General features: G+C 52.7%; 3 protein-coding genes across 11 annotated transcripts in view; 1 reads left to right on the forward strand and 2 right to left on the reverse strand.

The window, feature by feature from the left end:
• Window positions 1-1,854, reverse strand: part of PSD (pleckstrin and Sec7 domain containing) — a 48,307-nt gene extending 46,453 nt beyond the window's left edge. The window contains exon 1 of the mRNA XM_064662697.1: window positions 1,747-1,854. The gene's annotated coding sequence lies outside the window, so the exon portion shown is untranslated. The remainder of the gene's footprint in view (window positions 1-1,746) is intronic.
• On the forward strand, window positions 1,573-8,408 carry FBXL15 (F-box and leucine rich repeat protein 15). Of its 6 annotated transcripts, none has more exons than XM_064662728.1 (4): window positions 1,573-1,590; window positions 3,602-3,852; window positions 4,609-5,111; window positions 5,472-8,408. In XM_064662728.1, exons 2-4 carry the CDS (start codon window positions 3,673-3,675, stop codon window positions 5,659-5,661), a joined length of 873 nt encoding a protein of 290 aa, XP_064518798.1. In that variant the 5' UTR covers window positions 1,573-1,590; window positions 3,602-3,672; the 3' UTR covers window positions 5,662-8,408. The 6 variants fall into 6 exon arrangements, with proteins under 6 accessions (XP_064518798.1, XP_064518799.1, XP_064518797.1 ...); XM_064662729.1 differs by lacking the exon at window positions 1,573-1,590 and adding an exon at window positions 2,095-2,111; XM_064662727.1 differs by lacking the exon at window positions 1,573-1,590 and adding an exon at window positions 2,124-2,301.
• Window positions 6,719-17,857, reverse strand: CUEDC2 (CUE domain containing 2). 4 transcript variants are annotated; one of them, XM_064662732.1, is made up of 10 exons: window positions 17,774-17,857; window positions 16,842-16,978; window positions 13,678-13,771; window positions 12,689-12,832; window positions 12,310-12,371; window positions 10,748-10,881; window positions 9,748-9,918; window positions 9,354-9,415; window positions 7,617-7,677; window positions 6,719-7,240 (listed from the first exon to the last, which is right to left on the reverse strand). In XM_064662732.1, exons 3-10 carry the CDS (start codon window positions 13,749-13,751, stop codon window positions 7,094-7,096), a joined length of 855 nt encoding a protein of 284 aa, XP_064518802.1. In that variant the 5' UTR covers window positions 13,752-13,771; window positions 16,842-16,978; window positions 17,774-17,857; the 3' UTR covers window positions 6,719-7,093. The 4 variants fall into 4 exon arrangements, with proteins under 4 accessions (XP_064518802.1, XP_064518803.1, XP_064518804.1 ...); XM_064662733.1 differs by lacking the exon at window positions 17,774-17,857 and adding an exon at window positions 17,625-17,696; XM_064662734.1 differs by lacking the exon at window positions 17,774-17,857 and adding an exon at window positions 17,643-17,657.
• Between the last annotated feature and the right edge of the window lie 74 nt (window positions 17,858-17,931).

Consider the following 17,931-nt stretch of genomic DNA (forward strand, 5'->3'; position numbering starts at 1 on the left):
AATGCTGACCCTGAGAGCTGCACCTGAAAAAAAAGTCAGTACAGCCTGAGAGGCAGCAGTTCTCCAGCCCTGGCATGGTGAATGCTGTCCTGCAAGCAGGCTGAAGTGAGCTGGATTAAGCGTGATTCCTCAGTGGTGCCGTGAGTGTCTCAGTGGAGATGGCCCTGCACTAACCAAACCTTGAGGCTTTACCTTGGCACCAGATCTTAAAGGTAGGAGAGTCTTCTCCTTCTGCATGTGCAGCACAAGCCAGGAAAGGGTTGGGATACCATGGAGGTGAAACAAATACAACCATGTCTCACTTCTGCCTCTAAAATAACAGTGCCTCCCAACTTCATTGTGGTATCCAGAATCTGCCTGGGCTGACTCTCTGCCTGCCTCTGAGCCCTGCTACCAGCAGGCTCCTGCGGAAGTGACTCAGCCAGCCCAGCTGGATCAGATGAAATGAAAAAAATAAACAGAGGTAAGTGTGGGAGCAGAGCAGGTCCCACTTGCCACACATATTGCTCAGGAAGGATAACAAGCAATCCACAGCACAGTTCCTTCAAGCAAGGACTCAACAAAAGCTGGAGGCTCCCAGCCAGGTCTGTTTTGGCACAGAAAGCCTTCAGCAAAGGTCAGATGTAATTGAGCATTGCAATCCCTCGGTTGCTGGTGCTCCCTCACCTTGTCCGTAGACCAAGACCACTATTTCAAAACCCCTCCTTGTAGCCAGCTTCAGCCACAGGCATTCACTTAGAGGGGGAATATTAAGGGACTGCCAGCTGGCACATTTCTCAGCAGGAACTGAAGAACAGAGTGCCCCCACCCCAGGGGAAGGAAGGGCTGTCCCAGGACGTGGCCGGGGGCACTCTCAACTCCCATATAAAATTTAAAATCCCTGCATTGTTTGTCCTTCTGCAAGTGAGAAAGGTACTGTGCTAACTCAGGGACCCATGTGTTCGGGGTAGACAGCGTGGGTAGCTTCCCCCAGAGGACAGGCATTGGGGAGAGAAAACCTTTCTGCAAACCAGCTTACGCCTTGTGAGGGAATGAGCACAATAAGTTGCATAGACAGGTTATTGCTTTCCAGGGAACTCGGGAACGGGTATTTGGGACTCGTTCACTGTATGTGGGTCTTGCTCTTTTGCCAGGTGGATTTTTTATAGTGCCTATGCCAGCAGTGATCAGAAGCTTGATGCTGCACAAGGCGGCAGGGCTCAGATCCGAGCCAGAGATGGGGTCACCTGCCCAGGGCCATGTAGAGGCTGTGGTGTGCGAGTGCCGCACCAGCGGGGGGTGTCCGTTCCGCAAGCGGCAGCGGGGAGGGAAGAGCAGCGTCTGTTTCTGCGGAGTTGTTATGGCAACCGCGCGGGCAGGAGCCCGGGCCAGTTCCCCTCGGGGGCTGCGGGCGAGGGGCCGGACCCCGCTCGCTCCCCAGGGCTGCAGGGGCGGGCGGGGCACCGGCGGGGAGCCAGGCGGGGGGAATAGGCTGGCAAAGCGGGGGGATGCGGGCTGGGGGGGCGGGCCGCGGGCGGCCCCGGGTGGGGTAGCCCCGTACCGGCGGGGGAGCGGGGCCAGCGGCTGCCGGTCGGGGGCGCCGTGAGGACGGTAAGCCCCAGGCACCGGCCTTTCCCCGGGGGTCCTGCCGCTCCTGCGGGCGGGCGAGGGGTGGCATAGCCCTCTGGGAGAGCAGAGAGCCGGGAGGGTGGCCGGGAGGGTCTGGCGGGGGCAGGGGGGTCTGGCGGGAGCGGGGTCGTCGCTCACCGGCAGCGGCGGGTCCGGCGGGTCCCGGCTCCGCGTGGTGCTGAACGGACAGCGCCGCCGCAATGCGCATGCGCGTCCACCTGCCTGGCGGGGCTGGGGCGTGCGCGGGGACCGGGGACAGCCGGTGTGCACCGGGACAGCCCGTGGGGACCGGGGACAGCCGGTGTGCACCGGGACAGCCCGTGGGGACCGGGGACAGCCGGTGTGCACCGGGACAGCCCGTGGGGACCGGGAACAGCCGGTGTGCACCGGGACAGCCCGTGGGGACCGGGGACAGCCGGTGTGCACCGGGACAGCCCGTGGGGACCGGGGACAGCCGGTGTGCACCGGGGCAGCCCGTGGGGACCGGGAACAGGGAACAGTCGGTGTGCACCGGGAACAGCGGCCGTGGGGAACGGGGACAGCGCCTGTGCACCGGGAACAGGGGCCACGGGAAACGGGGGCTGCTGGTGTACGCTGGGGACCTAGTGTGCGCTGGGGAGACGGGACAGCTGAGGAACTGGGACAGGCGGTGTGCACGGGGGAACCGGGGGAGCCGCGGGGCTGCAGCCACAGGTGCGCGCCGGGGAGCTGGGGCCACGGGGAACTGGTGCTCACTGGGGATCTGGTGTGCGCTGGGGAACTGGGATAACTGAGGAACTGGGACAGGCGGTGCGCCCGGGGGAGCGGGTGCGCCTAGGGAGCCGGGGCACCAGGGCCAGTGTGCGGGCCGAGCCGTGCCGCTGGGAGCCACCTTCAGGAGCCGCTAGGACACCAACGGGATCTGTGAGCGCCGTGCCCCACCCGCCCGGTGCCCCGGCCCGGCAGCCTCGAGCTCTCCCCGCTCCCGCCCCCCCGGCCCCTCCCGACCGGCCCCGATACCGCGCGCGCCGCCGCCGGGGCGCGGGTCGGGGGCGGGGCTGTGGTGCGCGCGCACTTCCGCCCGGCGTCGTGACGTCACGGGCGGCCGCCGGTGTCCCGGGCGGGTGCAGCGCGGCGGGATGGACGGACCGGGGGAGCTTCGCCGGGGCCGCAGGTACCGGGGGCAGGACAGGACAGGGCGGGGCGGGGCAGGGCAGGACTGGGCTCGGCTCAGCTCAGCTCGGCTCGGCTCGGCTCGGCTGCGCTGCGCTGCGCTGCCGCCTTGCCACGGGGCCCTGCGGCGGGGAGTGGGGCGGTGTCCAGGCCCCGGCGTGTCTCCTGCAGCCGCGGCGGCAGGGCAGCTCGGGGGCGACTCTGGGGCCGAGCGGGGCCCCGTGGGGCGGCGGGACAGGAACGGCCGCGGGCGAGGCTCCCCCAGCTGCGGGTGCTGCTGGGGCCGAGTCTAACCGGCCTCCAACGGCAGCTCGGGAGGCCCCGAACTGCCAGAACCCCTCTGCCGGTTCCTCTCGCGGCCCGAGGCCTCATCGCCGCAGAGGTGCCGAGTGCCCGATCCTCGGGGGGACACCGTGGGGGGACCCCGGAGCCTTGTTGCTCCCCGCGGAAAGGAGCGGGGACCTGGTCTCTCCCCCTCGCAGGGCGCCCGAGTGGCCCGGCACTGGATGCCGGGGACTAGCTGCCGAATAGAGTGACGCTCAGATGTGAAAGCCGGGCACAGCTACCCTGCGAGCAGTGCGGTGATGCTGCAGCAGCCTCCTGCTGCTTTGCTGAGGGACAGGGACTCCATCAGCGGCTGGTAGAAAGCCCTACCTGAGGACTCCTGGAGGGCAGTGCGGGCAGGTGGACTCGGATGCCTGAGCAGTGAACGTCCCAGGCTGGGGAGGAGGTGACGCAGGTGGCAGGCACATGCCCTGCTGATGGATCGCCACAGGGACTTACCCTGTGGGCTGATTGTGGGAAACGTCGCTGAGTCTTTCTTTCTGGCTGTTCCTCCTAGAGGCTCTCGGCAGTAGGTGTGAGGTGATCTAGCCCAGCTCCCGCAGTGGCCTGGCTCTCTGGTGTCTGAGGATGAGTTTGACCCCCACCAGGAGATGCCTCCTGGACCTGCCCTGGGAAGACGTCTTGCTTCCACATATTCTCTGTCATCTGCCACTGCAGCAGCTCCTGAGCCTGCAGAGGGTCAGCAAGTCATTCCACTCTCTCATCCAGCTGTACCTGGCCAACATGCGCTGCTTTGACTCAAGCCAGGTATTGGATGGCTCTGAGGCTGGGGGAGGACACAGATGTCCTACTGTTTTGGAACTAACAGGGGAGCATCTATGTGGGGAGAAGAACCTCCAGGCAAGGAGGGTAGTTTCTTCTCAGGAGCTTGGGTTAATGGCTCAGGTGTCAGACTGGACAGATGGGCTCAGGGAGGAGAGGTAGTGATTCAGGGCTCAGCAATGCCAGTGTCTTTATCAAGAGGCCCTGGGAGGAGTAAGCCTGGAAATTCCACCTAGGCCATTATGGGGCACTGGCTGGCAGAAACACAAGCCAGCTCTGGAGTGGCACAGCCTGTTGGTCCTCACAGAGGCTGTGCAATAGGGTGGGTCTGATGGGGGGTAACTCTGTGCCTGGTCATTGGGGAAAGCTTGTGCTGGCTCTAGGAGACACTGCCTAGGAGTGGGAAAGACAGGAGTAGCTGCTGTTCTGTGAGGACACAGAGTGGTCTAGCAAAGAGATTTTTGGAGAGCAGACATGTGGAGCTCACCACAAGTATATAAATGCAGGAGTGATGGATGATGTGGGATGGAAGAAGCCAGAGCATCTTCCTAGCTTATGGCAGTAGCCTTGACATGACGTGAGGAGAGTCTGATGGTAGGGTTTGCCCCAAGATGAGGACAGAGAGTGGCTTTGGTCACCACTGTCACAGTGGAAGAAAGGAGGGGAGAGGGTATTTGGTGAGGATCAGGCTAATGTGAAACGCTGGGGAGGTGCCTAACTTGTCCTGGGTTCCCCACACAGATCAGATTTGCCATCCCTCGAGCTGCTTTTGTTAACCTGTTGAAGGACAACAAAGTACTGCAGCAGCTGGCGCTCCAGAACTGCTCTGCCTGGCTGACGGACTGCGAGCTGCTCCCAGTCATCGAGCAGAACCACCACCTCCACCAGATCCAGCTGAAGGGCTGCGTCCAGCTCAGCCGCCATGCGCTGGTGACCATCTCGCTGAGCTGCCCCAACCTGCGCCAGCTGTCCCTGGCTCAGTGTGACTGGGTGGACAGCCTGGCCCTGCGCAGCCTGGCTGACCACTGCAAGGCACTGGAGGCTGTGGACCTGACAGCCTGCCGCCAGCTGAAGGACGAGGCCATCTGTTACCTGGTGCAGAAGTGCAGCAGGCTCAAGTCTCTGTCGCTGGCTGTCAATGCCAATGTGGGCGACGTGGCAGTCGAGGAGACTGCCAAGTGCTGCCCTGAGCTGGAGCACTTGGACCTCACAGGGTGTCTGCGAGTCAAGAATGATTCCATCAGGTACTGAGCAATGTGGGGATGGCAGGTGACTGGGTAGGGAGAGGAAGAGAACTAGAGAGGAAAGGCAGATATCTTCATGCTGAAAGCAATGAGAGCTCAGTCTGGGAGAGAAGCCACTTGCAGGCCCTTCAGGAGAGACACTGTGTGCTATTGACAGCAAATTTCCCAGCATATTATGGAGGGTAGGTCTGGGATCCAACCACGTCCCTTGACTTTCTCTGACTGCCAGGGTGCTGCTCCCAAAGGATGGTGCACGTATGGTACAGTCATGAGCGCTGGGCTGCTGGGAGTAGAGTAGAGCATGAATGGTGCACTTAGGAATCCTGACTTGCAACTTGCATGTGCTCTCTTTCTTGGCAGAGTCCTGGCTGAGTACTGTCCCAAGCTGCGCTCGCTGAAGGTCAAGCATTGCCACAACGTGGCTGAGTCCAGCTTGAGCATCCTCCGAAGCCGTGGGGTGGAGCTGGATGTGGAGCCTCCACTGCGGAGGGCTCTTATTCTCCTGGAGGATGTGGTTGGCTTCGCCCCTTTCATCAACCTTCAGATCTAGAACTGCTGCTGCCGGGGAGGGGGGGACTGATGCAACGCTGGGAACCTGGAAGGATGCTGGAACTGGCTGCTGTGGAGATGTGCAGAGGGAGAGGTCAGTCCCATTGGTGAGGCTGGCCTGAGTGGGGCTCACTCTTTCCTCTGGGGCTGTTTAGCAGCCACTGAATGTTCATGAGTAGGCTTCATTGATGCCTCTGGGGAAAGTAACTCCCTCTACAGTGGCGTGGAGAGAGCGCTTGACTTGCAGGAACACCATGGTGCTGAACAGGCCTTGGCCAGGCCAGCTAATAGATAGGATTTACTATTTGTTGTATTTTAAATCTCTAAGCGGCAGCTGTCTGGAGAGCAGGGGAGTGTGTGATGGGGACTGTCCCCTGGGGCGGGTGTACAAGGCATGCCAGCAGAGCTGTGGAACAAACCAGACCAGCTGGAGCAGGAAAGAGAACAGCTACCAGCCTTCCTCTTGGGAGAGGGCAGGCCCCTCTGGGCTCTGGGAGGAGGGCAGTAAGCCTAGCTCCAGCCTGTGGCCACTGGCCAGCCTAGCACCAAAGGACTGGCATGGCCCCAGCGCAGGCAGTGTGTCTGTCCAGGCCTAGGGTGCTGGTTTAGGCTGGGGCAAGGTGGGAGATGTTCCTAACTACAGTTTCACTGACAGAAAAGCACCAAACCTAGCTGTGCTGTCACTGAAAGCAGTTGGTCATTGTCATTTGTTTCTTCCAGTTTCTGACTTAACATTTTAGTAGTGCCCAGGCCTGCTACTGTATCTTGCTCCGTGTGGCATGGCTGGAAATTTGGCACTCAATATTGGTAAGAAATGGCAGAAGCACTGGCTCTACTGTAAGCTGAAGTTTGTGGAGAGCTGCAGGTTATGTTGGCAGGGAGAGTCTAGCTCTGGAGTTCAGCCTCAGCCCTTGTTATCCGCTAGGCAGTTAATCAAACAGCAGCCACATCTTGTGGTGAGAGTAATGAGGGGAAGAGAGGATGACCCTGATTCTATCTTTGGCCCTAGGAGGGATTGGAGATAGTGTCTGTAAAGCATATGCATGCTGTGGCAGAACTACACACCAACTCACATCATCTTTATTAATACTGGCACTCAAAGCAACAGTGCACAGAGACTTGTTAAAAAGGTTGCTGCAAAAGCACAAGCCACATCTCAGATCTAAAAATGTCCCATGCAATATAGAGCAGAGAATGCCCAGGCCCCAGAGAGTCACTGCAGTGTGCCCCTGGGGGCAGAGGGATAGCTATCCAAGGAGAGAAGTCTTCTCCTTGTCAACTAGGTTAGTTGAGGAAGCTGGAAACAGTGTCCTGGCTCCCAGGTTAGTTCAAGTTAGTGGCAGGTGGAGGAGTCCCTCATTCCTAGCACCACAGTCCATCCTGCCATGCCTGGCCAGTGAGGTGGAAGGCAGAAGAGCAGGAGAACCTGGCTGTCAGTGGAACTTGTACTTCCTGGCTGGTTTTAGGCTGATATAGGTTCTTTTCATCTCTTCACTCTCAGGCTTCTTGATGTCTTTGTACCTCTCTCCTTTTGTACTCACCACCTGGTTATCGATATAGCGGATCAACTTCTTGGGAGCCTGGTGAGGAAAGACATTAACACCAAGTGGATGGACAGCCACACTGCTTGAGAAAGGCAGGGGGCAAGCAGAAGTAGAACTGCACTCTGGGAGGTGGGTGAGCTGCTTTACCATCATCTGTGCTGGGAATCTTGGCCAAAATTGGAAAGGATGTTGTCTGATGGGGGGGAGCAAGAGCCACGGTAGTCAGGAATGGTAGGAACTGACAGACCCTGCAGCACCTGAGCTAAGCTAATCTTCTCTCTTTGAGTAAGAGGTTCTGTGAATGGTCCTGCCTTTGGCTGCCCTCTTGCTTTTTGGACTTTCACCCTGATTTTTTTAAACCTTGTAACAAAGGACATTCAAACTGCTGGTGAGCTGGGACTGCTCTGCTTACCTCTTTGGGTGGAGCTGGCCGATGTGTTTTCTGATCATCTGCACTATCCACCATCATGTATCTGAAACACAAGAAGCATTTAGTAAACACTGCTATGTTGCCTGGGGCTACTCACAGCCTATATCCCTTCTCCCCTGGATGGTTTGTGGCTGTGCAATGCGTCCTATGTGACTAGATTGCAGCAAAGAGCACTTGATGTTCCCAAGTGGATGAAATGGGCAAAAGTGTCATCCTTCTGGTGAGAATCCAGCAGGATTCTCCTGGAGTAGCATCCTTGGCTATATGTGAAAGGTATTGAAAACTCAGGTGGCCGAGAATGCTGATAGCCACTGCAGAACTGAGAGAGGTGCTGAGGTCAGGTGTGCTCTCCCATTGGGGCAGCTTTGCTCCTTCTCAGTCCAAGTGATGGCAGCCAAAGGAGACAGGTGAGATTAGAGGACCAATGTGTCTGCTTCTGCTCTGAACGATGGTGTTTCTTTCACACTCCATCTCCTACTTGACTATGAAACAGGCCTGTGCTGGAAGCAACTTCATAAAAGCATCACCTCATTTCCTACGTGACTGAAACATCAGGGTCCAAGCATTTGCTTGCTGTACTGCTGAGTTGCTACTCTGAGATTTTGGTGCTGGTTTAGCACAGCTGACCGTGACTGCTCCCTCAGTAGTTAATATAGTTGCTCATGTGTATCTTCAGCTATGGCGATCTGCTCTCTGTACCTGTGCTTGAGTGATGTTTAAAGTACAGGATGTTGCCAAAATGTCATTAAACTGAAGTTCTCAGAAACATAACAAGGAGCTGGTGCTTTTTTGTTCCCTCGCCTGTCACTGACGTGAGCCTGGACAGGAGGTGGGCAAGGACAGAGATTACTACTTCTGTCTGGATGCTGTTCTGCCTTGCATTATCTTTCCTAGCCCACCAATTGGTTATTCTGTCACTGGGGAGAATGTAAAGTGGTGGAAAAAATCTGGCTGGATAGTTGTGTGGAAGCTGCCTGCTCATGAAAGCTGAGATCTTAAAGCAGATCGATGAAACCACAGTGTGGGTTCTCTTACTGAGAATTAAATGCTTTTAGAAATAAATATAGGTAAACCAATAGATACTTTCATTCCCAAGAAGCCTATAGGGGGACTTCAGAGAGGTTTCTTTAAATGCACTGAATTTTCACCTTCAGCAACTGAGATTTAATCTTCTCAGTGTTGTTGTACAGACAGCCTCTTAAAGATATCTTTAGCCTTGTTTGGACTGTCTCCAAGGATAGAGGTATGAATGAGTTCTACAAACGCTGTAGTTCTACAAATCACCATGTGTTTGTTACCTGAGCTGCAGCATGATGTTTGTGCCTTGAAACTTTAACCAGGACCTCAGCCAACAGTACTGTGATTTACACTATATCTGCAGGAGGCTGAAACCTCACACACAGCCAGTGTTGTGACCCAGCTGGTACAGGTAATCTGTTTCTGTGCTAGAGCTCTAAAAATACCAAATCTGTTTGTTTTGGTTTTTTGTTTGTTTGGTTGGTTTGGTTTTTTTGCAGTTGTTGGTTGTTGTTTTTTTTTCCCCTCCAGATGATGATTGTATTTGTGTTTAGATGTGTTCAGCTATATCCAAATCAGTTTCACAGCCTCCTTCTAAGCATCTTGCAGCCTAAGTTCTTTATAGACCACATTGTTCCCCAAACTGCCACCTCCTCCTTTACTGAGAGCAAAATGAGGGGTTCTTTGCTGTTGGGTACTTACTTCTGTAGGATAACCTGTTTTAGTTCCTCGTGGTTGGGTGTTCTGCGGGGCCGTGCCAGTTCCTGGGAGGAGACAAGGTGGGTGTATGAACAGCACAACACATGGAACATACAGTTTCCCCCTGCTAGCTTGGTGAGTCCAGCTGCTGGTGGAGCACTCCAGCCTCTGTGGGAAAGCAGTGCCAGCCACACCTCCACTGGGCTGCTAGCTTGGTTGTGGGCACAGCCTAATACTAAGAGAGCCAAGGGAGGGAGAGGGGCTGTTATTCTGGGTGATCCTCCTGGCTCATTGTGCAGTCAAAGCTCCTGCTTGTGGGAGACAGCTGTGATGCCTGTGTGTCCCTGAGCTCTGCTCTGCTCCTTGGCCCACTGCCACCCAGGTCAGAGTACAGTACCTTCACACTCACACCTGATGGGCCAATTTCCACCTTCTCCTCCACAATTAACTGCACTGCCTCCTCCAAGTTCCCTAAGGCCATGGCAAGAGCCTTCTCTGCCTGGCTCACGGTACAGGCTGGGAACATCTCCAGTAGCAGCTCCAACCCATCCTTCAAGTCATCGTCTTCCTAGTTGGAGCAAGAGACAGCAGTAAGTTGAGGATGCAGTGAGGAGAGGGCTAGGGCCTCTGGTTTTTCATTGTCAGGAAATTCAGCCTGCCTTTCGCTGAAGGCTCACTCTCCTTACAAATGTCGCTAAATCCCATTCCTGAAGCTAACAGGGAAATGTATCCTTGGAAAGACAAACCATTACTCTTCCTTAATCTCCTCCCTCTGTTTCAACTTACTTTCAAGTAGGGCTGATGTGAACTGACTCATCTGTGTGGCCATGCTATGTGTCTCCTTAGGAGCGAGCTTTCTGGACACTGCGGTGCAAATGCCTGAAGTCGTGCACACCTTGTGAAGCTGTGTGTGCTTTGATCAGAAAAGGAAGGAGCTGCTAAACACTGACCTGAGGCTACAGCAGAAGGAATCGCCATAGCAGCATTTTCTAGAAAGTTGTGGATACAGAATGCTGCAGAGCAGGAATAGATCAGTACTGGAGAAAGAGCAAACAGAGCATAGGGGAGGAAGGTGGGAGATATACACCAGGTGCTGTAGTGCTGTGGGATCTCTGAGGGCACTGGGACAGGCTCTCAGTGCCACTGCTCTGGCTCATCCTTTCCAGCTGCTGGAAAGGATGAGCCAGAGCATTGGCTCATAGTCTTCTGTCAGCACATAATTTTCTGACACAGTCTTGTTCAGGCCATACAATCAGAAGATCACAGACACGGTGATGCCTGGTCACCGCCTATGCTGTGGTTCCTTGCAGAGCTGGAAAATGCCCTCAGGTGGTGCTGGTAGCCTAGTGCTCTGTGACTGTCCCCAGTGTTCCTGCTCCTCTGCAGGGTACTCATACCTGGGCCCTGGCTCCGTCTGTTACAGTGCACAGCCTTTTCCCGTTGCAGGCTCCAGCTCCAGGCTCCTGGCCCTTGGTGAGGTCTTCAGAGGGTGCTTCACTCCTGCTTTCCACAGCCTTTTGGCCAGGTTTTTCTTAAAGACACATTGATATCTCCTGAGGAACAGTCCCACTAAGGTTAGAGCTTTGTGCTTTCTGTTGGCATTAGATTGCTAGTGCATCATGTGCCAAAGCAAATCTCTTACGTGACAAGACTTGGAGGCACTACTGTTCCTTCTGCCCTCAGCGAGGACAGTTGCAGCTCTGCTCACACTGACCTGCAGGAAAGCAGTGCTAGCACATGCTGGAGTGCCCGACTTCTGCATTTCCAGGCTGTAGAGGGCATGGGCTGCTTGCAAATTCAATTCTACCTTTCCATTCTTGGTTCTCTAGTGCTCTGGTTGTGGATACTTAAGGTATTTTTCTTACATTTTTTTAAGAATTCCCTGCTTTTTGCTCTATCTTTGAAATAAGGTGTGGTTTTGATTTTAAATTTGGGAATACACCGTGGTAGTCCCCAGACTGCATGCAAGCCAGCAGATCCTGTGATCAGGTTACTCTGATGCATCTCTTTTTTACAGGCTGTTTTTTTGTCACTGCAAGAAGAATCATTTCACGTTTTCTCTGTCCTATCTGAGACTGGAGTGGTGCTTTCCTTCCATGCTCTGGCTACATCAGGATCCTCAGAGGGTAGGATGCAGAATACCAGAGCAGAACAGTAGATTTTGCCAAGTTCAAGAAAGCAGCAAGTAAGATAAAAGACAGGACTGTCTGTTCTACACTGTGTACCCTTCTGGCAAGACAGCAAAGATGTTACTAGACAAGCAAAACCCAGACTTATATGCCCTGGAAGGCTTAATATCCAGGCACTTCAACCTGTCTGTTCTTTAGTGGGAAGCACCTGATAGAGCAGTCCAGCTGATCTGTGAATGCTGAGGTTAGAAAGGGCCATTGGCATAGTGTAGTCTTGTGCAGAACAGAGCACATCATTCATATTGCATCTGTGCCAGGGTCCATGGATGAATGGGAAGTGAGCTTTGAGGATGCTAAGTCTAGATGTGATACATGTATTCAGCTGGATACTTTTTCTGATGATGCACCTGATAAAGGCTGCTCAGTGGTAGTGCCACTTAGGCAGATGGGTGTCAGAGGCAGGCAAAAATCCTCACTTTCAGAATTAACCTACAGCATAATTTCAACAAGCAGCCCTGTGTCTGCTATTTCTTCCTTGTTACTCTGGATTTGATCTCAACAGAGGTATTTGGAGAACTGATCATGTATTTTTCACTCCAGTATGTCTTGGACAGTATTCCGTATGACTCCAACCTCCCATGTGTTGACATCGAAAACCTGACTGAACATTGAAAAAAACCCCCGTCAATCAATTCAGGCTACCTTATGAGATCTTAACTGTGGCAAACAAGATTGTATTTTATCCTGTGACATTGCTCAACTCCAAATATGAAGACTGAAAACATGTACAGAATATACCTTCTTGTGCTGAAATAGTTTGTGTAACTCACCTTTGTTGCGAGCTTCACCAAGCCTTTCTGAGAGGGAGAACATCATTTCGCAAACATCCCCACTGCAAGAGACAGAAGCTGTATTATTAGTGTGAGAAACAAAAGCACTAGCCAATCCTCCTTGGCAACCTTTTTAAGAAAGACCAGGCTTGATGGGAAGCCCAATAAAATCAGCTGGTATTTCAGATGGCCAAGGACCTACTTGCAAACTATACTGGGGTTAGCATCTGTGTATTCAGGCAAAGACTGACTTAATTGCACAGGTTTGGTACTAATACATCTTCGACTAGGTGTAACAAAAGAATTTATGGTACTGAGGGGCCTGGGTCCAGGCCCTCAGTGCGTGACATGCACATAAAAAGCAGCAACAGTTACATACCTGTGGATTTCTGCAAATCCAGGGATATATGCCTCCATCATTTCCACAAAGGTGTCCATGTCAAAATTCTCCTCAGAGGACTCTGGTGAGCCCAGCTCCTCCAGGACACCCGTGATATAAGAGAAGAAAACATCATCCATCCCACTGGAGACAGAGAGAAGACAAGACGTGGCAGCAGTGTCAACAGGCCCAGTTTTTCTTCTCTCGACATCCTCATTCCCCCTAACCTCCTGTCTGTTTAATATGGCAACAGAAGGACCTATGTGGAGTGTATCTTACGGGCATATACCACCAGTAATGCCAGGTAGCAGGTGGCCAGTGGTTGAGTGGGAAGCATTAACAGATAAAATACTGCATGCAGTTCTGCCTCCTGGGCAGCACTGAATGAAAGACCCAGTGTGCCCAGAGGCTCCTGTAGGTGCTTCAGCTGAGCTAACCAAAATATTCCAAGTGCTCAAACCCTTGACTGACTGACTGTGCTGACTGGTGTTTCAGGTGAGGTCATCATATGCTGTCAAGCTACACTCTCTGTGGGATGCAGTGTTCTCTGCTTGCTGCTCTCCACACTTGTGTCACTACTGGCACCAGCTGCAAAACCAGCTGCTGTGTTCCAGCCTCAAGGCAGCTGTATCTCTGCATGTAGGCAGAGTTCAAAATAGGAGAGCCCTGACATAGCATTATCCTGCTCAGAAAGCCCTTTGGGAGCACTGTGGAATGAAGGAAATCCCATATTCTAATGGGTATTACTGGACAGGAAATTAATCATCTTGGTCATCAAAGAAATGACACTGCTAGATTGCAATGCTAAACTATAGCTGTTCAAGCATTCCTCTCAGAGCCTGTGCAAATTACCTCCATCCTGGATCTGGCTTAAAGAAAAGCAACAAAAAGTACGGGAAAGCTACAGAGTTCAATATAATGGGCAGAGGGACAATTAATGCAGAGTTCAAGCTAGAACAATGCTATTGGATCTGCCTATCTCAACATACCTGAGATCTGCTGCAGGGATGTGGGACTGGATGAAGCATGTCAGTGTGTCTCGAATGATTCTTTCAAGCTCCATGTCTCTCTAAACCTTTTTCTCTAAAAAAGAGGAGGAAAAAGAAAACTCCATGTAATTTTAAAGGCAAGAAGTAGATCAAAATATCAAGATCAAAATGCAGGTATAGGCAAGCGTGCTCTTCTGATCAGAACAATTCACAAACGCCTCCAACGTCTTGTCGTCTCTGAGTAACAGCAGGCAAAAACATCCATAAAAAGTAGCAGTATGAGGATCCACTGGAAATACCAGCCCAAAGCAGCCCAACATCTTGGGCCTCTTCTGATTGTGTTGATGCTGGAGGTATGCAGCTGTACTGTACGTTTAAAATGTCACCTCTGGGAAGCAAAGCTGGAAATGCAGATGTGTCCAGCTGCAGGGGCTCAGGGACACTTTCTGAGCTGGAACACTGTGTTGTCCGGAGAGGAAGCAATGGGTAGTGGATTTGCACTCTCAGTACAGAAAGGGGTGGACCTTCCAGCTAAAAGCATTTGCAGCAATGCTTGGACTTGACTCAGGAACGAGTGGGAGGAAGAGTAATGTCTCCTAAAGAAAGGACAACCTAGAGCATATTTTACAGGGAAATACCAAGCAGGGCACAGATGACTAGTCTGCCAGCCAAAATATCAAAGGTCTCCAGGTCAGGCACAGACTGCCAGTGGAATCCTGCCCAAACAGGAGCCTGTTGTTGTGCTTGGTAAATGAGCCATTCTACAGTTGATGCAGCTACAACAAGGGGCACTTGATAACCCAAAACTCAGGGGAGCTCTAAGAATCACAGAGCTCCTACAGAAGCCATGGCAGAAAGGGGCTGCCCACAGCCCTCCTTCAGCTATCAGTACTGAGCCTGGACTGAGTTGGGTGGAGAAAAGCTGTTCCTTAACCATTCCTTCCCACTGGGGTCTACAAAGCTGTTGGGTGGACAAACTCCTGGTACAAGCACTGAGTTCTTCTGAGGAAGAACCGGCCCTGCATACAGAGAAACTGATGTGGTCATTGGCCAGAGAGCTTCCAAAGGTCAACATGCTCCCAGCAGTGCAGCTCCCTCATTTCAACCACACTAGGACATGACCAGTCTGTTTGACACAGAACTCGTGGAGCAGTCATGTGGCTGCTGACAGACAATTCCCACATTTCCATGGGAATCAAAAAAGGTTTGGCATTTCCTGAGATGAGACTTTCAGAGCTAGCAGGATATAAACAAAACCACCCCACGCACTCAGACAAGTTTAGAATTACATAATTTGGGACACCGAAACACTTTATGCATTATACCTTCAAATGCCACACTTTTTCTAGTGGTGACCTGCAATAGTTAAGGGGGAGATTCACTAGAAGAGCTTATCCTATGTGCCCAGTTTGTGTGGGAGCAATTTATAATACGCAAATTGATCTAAAAACCAAAGGCAGGAGAAATCAGTCTCCTGAGAGCTCAGTTCTCTTGAAAAGATGTTACCACAGTTTTAAACTTCCAGATGTAATTGCAATGTGGATTTTAAGATCACTACAGTAGTTGTCAGCTGATTCAAATGTATCTATGAAAGTCCTTCTGCAATTCTGGTTGTTATAATGTGGGCTCTGTGTAACATGTTGCACAGAATTTATTTTTAAAAGTGTACAATAAAGAAATGATACTTCAGTTGCTCTGTTCACAGCTACAGCCTCACAGTGTTGCACTGTCAGAATAAGAGACCTTCAGGTCTTGGAAATCCCTGTTATTTTTCTGGCAGTCTTTAAACACTGGGGTTTACTATTAAAGAATGAGCAGTGGAGCACTGTATGTCATCTCATTAAGACAGGCTTGGTTTGAAATATCAGGACTGCTTACTTGATCCACGTAACACTGCGTGGCATATGTATTTCCTCACCTCAGGGAGAGAAAAGTGGTATCAGTTCTCAAAATGTGAATGCGAAAGTTATTAATTTTCTGTGCTAGATACTTTGACCAGCAACTGAACAGAGTTTCCCAAGCTACTATCAAATCTCGAGAACCTAGCAATCCCCATCACCCTTGCATTCTCCTTCCTAACATGTTACTGTCAAATGTAGGGGGGTTTTTTTGGTAAAACAGATGTAGGAATAATATCGCTCTAAAAGTACCATTATCTTTCTGCTATATAAAATAACTACTTATGCTATATTCAAGAAAAGTTGGCTTACAATTCATACAAATCTACTTTCCTCAAAAAGGGTGAAAATCTGGAATGTTTGCATACAGGTAGATCATTTTGGACAGCTCTTTCAAGTCAAGCTTCAGTAATGATTCTCAAATAGTCAATGAGATGCGATGGGAATGACTGATTGTGCCTTGGACTTTATATTAACAAGACAGACTTGAGGAGAGCAATTTAGGAAAATGTTTTTGAGCTAAGAGGAACTGCCATTTGGATGTATATCAACTTTTATGAGATCATTAATTTGCCTACCAGTGACTAGAGGTTTCTGCAAGTGGAAGGAGATGGGTGTTATATGCCTTGGATATTTCTCAGAGCAGGTTAGAGAAAGTTTAGGTAAATCTGATCTGGCTGAGGGACTGATTAAAACACCTTGCTAAGGTTCATGTAGCCCAAGTAATGGGACAGGGATGGTTCACTATGCTCTCTGAAAATTGGTTCTGAGAAAGCACAAAGCATGTCTTATGCTGCTCAGTTTGTCTGTACTTGGGGAAGTGTGTTCCTCTGGGATATAAGGCCCTCTTGGTGCAGCCTGTGACATACAGCCTCAGAGGAAATTTCTCAAAAGCCAGATTGGCAGGACAGAGAACCAGCCATGGCTATACTCCACTGAACTATTTACCTTCTTAAACTTTGCTGGCCTAAAAGAAAATTTAGGCTAAGTAACACCTTACAGATATAATTTCACTGCTTCCATTTTTTGTTTGTCTTGCTAATGAAGTCTCTGAAGTCTCTGAAGTCTATGGGAAAGCAGGCTGAGGTCACTGTGCTTGTTAACACAATTAACTGCTTAATGCTCTGAAATGAAAATAAGGCTTTTGTTGGAACTTAGTCCCAGTAAATTACAGTAACAGTAATGCCAGTGGCCAGACTCTTCCCCTCCCTCCAGATCTACACTGGACAGCTGCACTGGGGTGCTCTGCTGACATGGAGCCCTTACCTGAGAAGATGTGCCACCTGTGCGAGGACAGTGCCACCTTTGCTCACAGCCAGTGTTTGTGAAGTCACCTCAGTGCCTGCAGGAGAGTTGATGGTCCATCCTATGAGTGCCTGGCCCAAGCCATGAATGAAGAAGCCCTTTATGGGAAAGGAAAGCTGAATTAGCTGGAGCGGGAGAACAACAGAATCACTCTGTATTCTGGTATCTTTATGTCACTTGTGACCGTTTCCTCTAATGCATATGGTACACCTTTACTTTTTTTTTTTAATAAAATGTACCCTGTGGAAGGCTAACTGGGTTGCGAGATTAGTGTGCTTGTCAGCCTTCAAATTCACTGACATGTCGAGATGTTCAACATCTACAGTTTTTGTATCAAGGCCAGCAGCGATCCCTGCATATCACTCGAATAATCCAAAGGCACCGGTGGCCTCATCACCGTGGCAAACGAAGCAGGAGCTGTTTCTCGAGGCTTTAAGGAGACAGCTCAGAGAGCGCTGCTGGGTGTCCGTGCTGTGGCGGGTCCCCACGGCCGGAGCCCCAAGAGCCCCACGCGGGGTGCGACGAGCGGCTGCTGCCCCTGGAGCGGCCACACCGGCTGAGCAGCCCCGGGGCCGGGCGAGGATCGCCTCGGCGGGGCTGGACAGCGAGGCCGCGGCGTGCCCGATACTCGCGGTGCGCGGACGAGCCCCCCCCACACCGCCGCGCCCCGCGGGTCGATCCCCGCACCGCGGAGGCTGCGCGTCACCCTGGCCGGCCGCCTGGGCCGCCCCCCGCGCTGCCGACCCCGCAGTTAAGCCCCACTCCCTCCCGGGCTCCCGGGCTCCCCGGCCGTGTCCGTGTCCCGGTCCCCGTGTCCCGGTCCCCCTGTCCCGGGCGGTGACGGGCGCGCGCCGCCGCCGGGGGGGGGGGGGGGGGGGGGGGGGGTGTGTCACCTGATGGCCCGCGCGCTCCCTGCCCTCCCCTGCGCGCGGGGCTCGCGCGGCGCGCTTGAATGCGTCACGTGGCCGCGCCCGCCGCCAGCCACGGCTGCGCGCCACCGCGGTCCCCGCGCCGCCATCTTGGCTGCGGGCAGGAGCCGGGCAGGCGGGGA

This window comes from Pseudopipra pipra, chromosome 8 (assembly GCF_036250125.1).
Source record: "Pseudopipra pipra isolate bDixPip1 chromosome 8, bDixPip1.hap1, whole genome shotgun sequence".
Classification (NCBI taxonomy): domain Eukaryota; kingdom Metazoa; phylum Chordata; class Aves; order Passeriformes; family Pipridae; genus Pseudopipra; species Pseudopipra pipra.

Excerpts from the sequence above, each read along its gene's own strand:
- FBXL15 (XM_064662728.1), top strand. The coding sequence starts at position 3,673 with ATGAGTTTGACCCCCACCAGGAGATGCCTCCTGGACCTGCCCTGGGAA. Across the intron at positions 3,853-4,608 it reads GCTGCTTTGACTCAAGCCAG|ATCAGATTTGCCATCCCTCG; the intron begins GTATTGGATGGC and ends TTCCCCACACAG. Across the intron at positions 5,112-5,471 it reads GTCAAGAATGATTCCATCAG|AGTCCTGGCTGAGTACTGTC; the intron begins GTACTGAGCAAT and ends CTTTCTTGGCAG.
- CUEDC2 (XM_064662732.1), bottom strand. The coding sequence starts at position 13,751 with ATGGAGCTTGAAAGAATCATTCGAGACACACTGACATGCTTCATCCAG. Across the intron at positions 10,882-12,309 it reads TGGTGAAGCTCGCAACAAAG|AAAAACCTGGCCAAAAGGCT; the intron begins GTGAGTTACACA and ends TGTGTCTTTAAG. Across the intron at positions 7,241-7,616 it reads GGCCAGCTCCACCCAAAGAG|GCTCCCAAGAAGTTGATCCG; the intron begins GTAAGCAGAGCA and ends TTTCCTCACCAG.